Source organism: Penaeus japonicus, unplaced genomic scaffold (assembly GCF_977035675.1).
Source record: "Penaeus japonicus unplaced genomic scaffold, GWHDUDI00000001_assembly GWHDUDI00000001, whole genome shotgun sequence".
In the NCBI taxonomy this organism is placed as follows: Eukaryota; Metazoa; Arthropoda; class Malacostraca; order Decapoda; family Penaeidae; genus Penaeus; species Penaeus japonicus.
In genome coordinates, this window is record NW_028234403.1 from 13,530,286 (window position 1) to 13,535,285 (window position 5,000).

At 33.0% G+C, this 5,000-nt stretch overlaps 2 protein-coding genes across 2 annotated transcripts in view; one reads left to right on the plus strand and one right to left on the minus strand.

The window, feature by feature from the left end:
• The window catches only part of LOC122254102 (uncharacterized), a 7,336-nt gene extending 4,998 nt beyond the window's left edge, over positions 1–2,338 (minus strand). The window contains exons 1-3 of the mRNA XM_086542086.1: positions 2,032–2,338; positions 410–509; positions 86–270 (exon numbers count right to left, since the gene is read on the minus strand). Coding sequence (XP_086398212.1) covers positions 86–270; positions 410–482 — 258 coding nt within the window. The 5' untranslated portion in view covers positions 483–509; positions 2,032–2,338. The remainder of the gene's footprint in view (positions 1–85; positions 271–409; positions 510–2,031) is intronic.
• A 585-nt stretch (positions 2,339–2,923) lies between these two features.
• Positions 2,924–5,000, plus strand: part of LOC122246209 (uncharacterized) — a 98,647-nt gene continuing 96,570 nt past the window's right edge. Inside the window, exon 1 of the mRNA XM_086536584.1 lies at positions 2,924–3,083. The gene's annotated coding sequence lies outside the window, so the exon portion shown is untranslated. The remainder of the gene's footprint in view (positions 3,084–5,000) is intronic.

The window sequence follows — 5,000 nt, forward strand, 5'->3', positions numbered from 1 at the left end:
GATAGATCTCAAAAGGATAACATCAAGCACCTTGCCAGGTGTCCTGAACTGTCTAATACAAAATTTGCTGCAAGCCCAGCAATACTCTTTTGCCCTCCAGAGAGGAATGAGTGCACTGCCATTCACTGCCAGTCCTCAGCAGTTCAGCAGGGATGCCACATATTTCTGAAGCCATTCTGCCCTTTAGCTTGGAAATTACCTCCCTCACCTCAGTCAGAGTAGGAGGTTCTTTACTGATAGCAGGATCATGCACCAAAATAATGACACTTCCTATATTCATGTTAACCAACTGAAGCTTTACCTAATACAAGTATATATTCATGCAAATGTCAGGCAATCCAAAGAGAATGCAAACATTCAATTTGCTTACTAATACACAGCAGAAAAAACTATAAACTTCAAGCCATACCTCTGTTCTCTAAAGATAAAAGATCTTGTGCGTGAAGTTTACGAGCTGGATGGTCAAACTTGCCTCCTGCCATTATGCTTTTTTACTCTTACAACTCCATCTGAAAGTTGTAAAGGAAAATCTATGAATATCTATTGCTATAAATTCTTGGTTGTAAGAACTAAAACAAAACATTAATAATGGAATAATGGTCATGATATAAGCATTATTTAGATTCAGTAGGTACTATGGTATTTCTGCACCTTCAGTTTTATGAATATATTTTCTTTGTTTTCCTTTTTCCTGATCTTAAACACTAAATAAAATACCATGCATTAGAAATGAATCCATTTACTAGTTTGTTTCTTCCCCTTTTCAGCACAATAGTATTCATGTAACATACTTAAAGAAGACGGATATAGTATATAATTCAAGAAAGAAGAGGTTTAGATATAATGAAAAGAAATCAACTTTGAATAATTTAGATCAGCTTAAGACTTCAATGCAAAATGCACTATTGGTATTAATAGTAATAATGATATCAACAATTGCTGATTCACATGACATAAATTTCATCAACAAACTCTTTTTAGTATATCAATATCACTTATTGTATTTACTACTGTAACTTTAATACCAAGATATGTAAAGAATATGTCTTTCCAATCTTAGCAAGTAAATAGGATATATAATGAAGTACTCTCCTCTTGTAAAAATCATATGTGACAAGAAATCAAAAATAAGATTACAAGGAGTAATTATGATTTCTCAAGATGCGACAAACCTGTAAATAATGATATGGTTTTTGTTTTACTCGATCATCATCAAATCACAAGTACTTTAAACCACAAAGGGACACACATAAATTATCTTTGTCATGAATACTTTTTCTTCTTGTGATTTTTGCCTATCGTCTTATCTTCCTCACACTCACTCATTAATTATCATAGACAAACTAAAGTATATCGCTAAAGCAGAGCGATATATGTACATATATATATATATATATATATATATATATATATATATATATATATATATATATATATATATATATATATATATATATATATGGATACACATACATACAATTTCTTCCGTCAAGACCACAAAGCAAAATTAGAAATATATCACACATCCGAGGGACACAGATATTTCAAAATATCAAATATTGGTGTATTTTTCTACAGCCAGTTAGTTACACACAGATAATCAACCTTACATACAATACCCAATTAGTTTACATTTGGCGCAGAAGGATTAAATATATATATCTTCAGTTTATCTTATCTGTAACAATACATACTACCAGAAAGTAAAATATGTTGAAATATTTAACCGGCTGCCGGCCATGCAGGACCCTCCCGTCTCCCTATACATAACCTATTCCTTTAAAGAATCATAAACAAAAATTAAGAAAACGAACGAAAACAAATCAATACATTATTTATATTACGACACATTAATTACTCAGATTAAAATATTCTGTAAAAAAACACGTATTTTACACATTACACGATAGTAAACAAAGACGGGATAGGCCGATGCAGAAACCAAGATAATAAAACTCCTTTTATTACAATAAAATCTTTCAAACAATTCTAAATCTATCTTTACCAAAACTGTATCAAAAGGCTGCTTACATAACTCATGGGTAAAGCCCACGTAATATTCAGATAAATGCTTTATAAAGAGAAAATTCTAGAAGTGTCAGAACTCTTGTGCTTGATAAAGGACTCAAAATTAAAGAGATAATAAACTTATGTCGTATGATACAGTTTTTACTTTCTTTACTCGTTGGATTTAAGAAATAAATCGTTTATGAGAATGATAGATATCATTAAAGAGTAATAAGTTGAGGTTTTTGATTCGGGATAATCGTTAACTTTAAATATTTTTTTCCCGCCGTAGAAATATCGTTCGAAACTGAAATTAAAATCGTTTTTTTTCGCTCTTTGATTTTTGTGATATGCGATCAAATGGATTAATGGAGATGTGATTTTAATTCTTTTACGGAGGAATGAGATTCTTGTGGTTTTATTGAGTAATAAGAGCGATAATTTTTTTCGTGTTCAACGCAAGTGAAGAATTGCTGTCTTCGTAAATGTAGTTACTTTATGATTATTAAGTGAAAGCAATGTATTTTTTAAAAATGAGAACCCACATGACCGTAAAGGAACATAAGAAGACCATGAACTGTAATGTGTTGTGAGCGCATTTTTTTTTCAAATTTAGCGGTAGATTGATATACGGTTTGTTCAACCCTTTTATCGTAGAATTCTACATCACCGGATATAGACCAGCATATAGGAAATGATAATCTGACCCGAAAAAATGATAATAACAGGTTACTTCATTATGCATGTCCGTTTTTCCGTGATTATTCAACACAATCCAAAAGGAATCGAACCTCACTATCAGGGTCCACGGGACTTATAAACGCTAAAAGATTCAGATACTAATAAGCTCCACAGGAGCGATTGTCTTTTGTTTAATTTCGATTGTTTTGGTCAAGCTCGTCGCTGATGGTTCCGGAGTTTATGGTCCTCAGTGCAGTCATTTGTTGTGCTTGGTAGAGTGAAGGTGTGAACAGCTTTGTCAAGTATTTTTTGTTTTTGTGACGTGTGGTGTGCCAGGCCAGGATTATAATTACTACATATAGTGACTCTTGTTGTTCGAACGTCTACCAATAAAGGTAAGGGCGACGAATTTCTCCTTTTTTTTCTCATTTGCCGGTATGCTTTCAAGAGATTGTCTTGGAAGATCCTGAGGGATGAGGGAATCTCGTCTTTGAGATCTGTCACTCCGAAGACAATGCCCTTTAGGAGAGGTCTTTGGTGTCAAAGGGCGTGATTCGAAGGGCTATGACAATCTAGCGAAAACCCATAGCGTAACACTTGATAATGCCCGGCGTCTTTGAGAGACCCTTTGGAGTCTGGAATTTAAACGTGAACCACATGTTTTAAGAGAACACCACATGCATAGGGTTCCTGGTATGTTTGTCTGATTCGTGTTTAAGTCTCGTTGTGTCATATGTCGGCGTTTCATTGCATCTGAAACGGACGGTCACATATTACCATTGTTCATACAGAAAGTGTGTGGACTTAGATTTAACAGAATTTTCTCTCACAGGGATCAGTGTATTGATATAGACTGTGAGTTTAGTTCGAGTAGTATTGATTCAATAATAATAAATAATGAAAGCTTTGTTACCTGAATGTTTTCATCTTTTGACAAAATATTGATTCAACATTATACCTCATTTTACCCATTTGTCTGAACTTGTGTGATTGCTTTCAAGTTGAAATTGATTTGTGTCCATGGTACAAACAACCTGTTTTTGGGCCACCTCCCCATCAGAATAAGAATTTTGTGTTAACTAATGACTTATTTCCCATGACAGAGGTTGCTAAGTAGCTAAAAGTTTGTGTATTCAGAGGAAATGATATACCAATATGATTCTTTAAAGTCTAGGGATTAGGAATTGCATTATGATTCTGATACTGAGTTTGAAGAAGTCTGTCAGTATTTCATAGAGTAACTTGTAATGATAATCAACATCTTCAATGGTTTGGATATACTTAGTCATTACATTCCTTTTAGTTGGATTCGGGGCAGTTATTAATTACATGCTTTGATATGATTTTAAGTAGTTATTTGTTACATTCCTTTTAATTAGATTTTTTGTCTGTTTTTTTGCAATTGCTGTGTTAGATATTGTATTATTCATCTCATGAGATACATGTGGCTTGATATATTTCATGTTGTTTGGCAGATGGTATTCAAAGCTTATGAAATTGGTTAAATGTCTGTGTGGCTGCAAAATATAAACGTCTCTACTTTCATTTTCTTAATTTTTATTTTTTAACTTTTTCTCTCTGCTTTTCTTTTCTCTTCCATGTTGTAATCTCATGATTTATGCCTCATCACTTCTTCTACATTTTGTTTTCACATGTAGGTTAATTGTTCTTTGTTACTTATATTTAGATTTTTTGGAAAAAAAAAATCTCATTGTCTCTAGTTTCTTTTTCTGAATTCCTTGTCCTTTTATCTATATAAGTGCTCACTCTTTTTCACATCTTGTCTCTTCTTTTCATTCACCACAGTTCAGATTGGAAATAAATTTGTCAAACATTTATAAAGGTTTCAACTTTTACATGTGTAGAACCTTCAAAGGTTTTAGTGATATTTTAGAATATCTGTGCTATGTCATTCAACAGCTTAATTAAGATATAATTGAAATTAGAAATAGAGAGAATTGAAGAACAATTACAATGATGCATAGTATCATAATAAATCATACTAATTCTTGAGCCTGGGACAGCATCCCTGTGAACCTAAGTGCTGCGATTGCTATAGCCTCCACACCTTCGCCTCTCCAGAAAAATCCAACAAGCTTTTACCGCATATATTTTGGCAAGATAGAGCTTGGACTGGTTCATTATCTGATGGCAAAACCCCAGGGAGGTCTACAAGCTCTATCTTGCCAAAATAACTGTATTGTGATGTAGGTTTGTTGGACTTTTCTAGAACACCAAAGTCATAGAGACCACAGCAGTAGCTTGTGTTGCTCCATTTTTATTTATTTTTATTTTTTTTATGTAAATAGTCC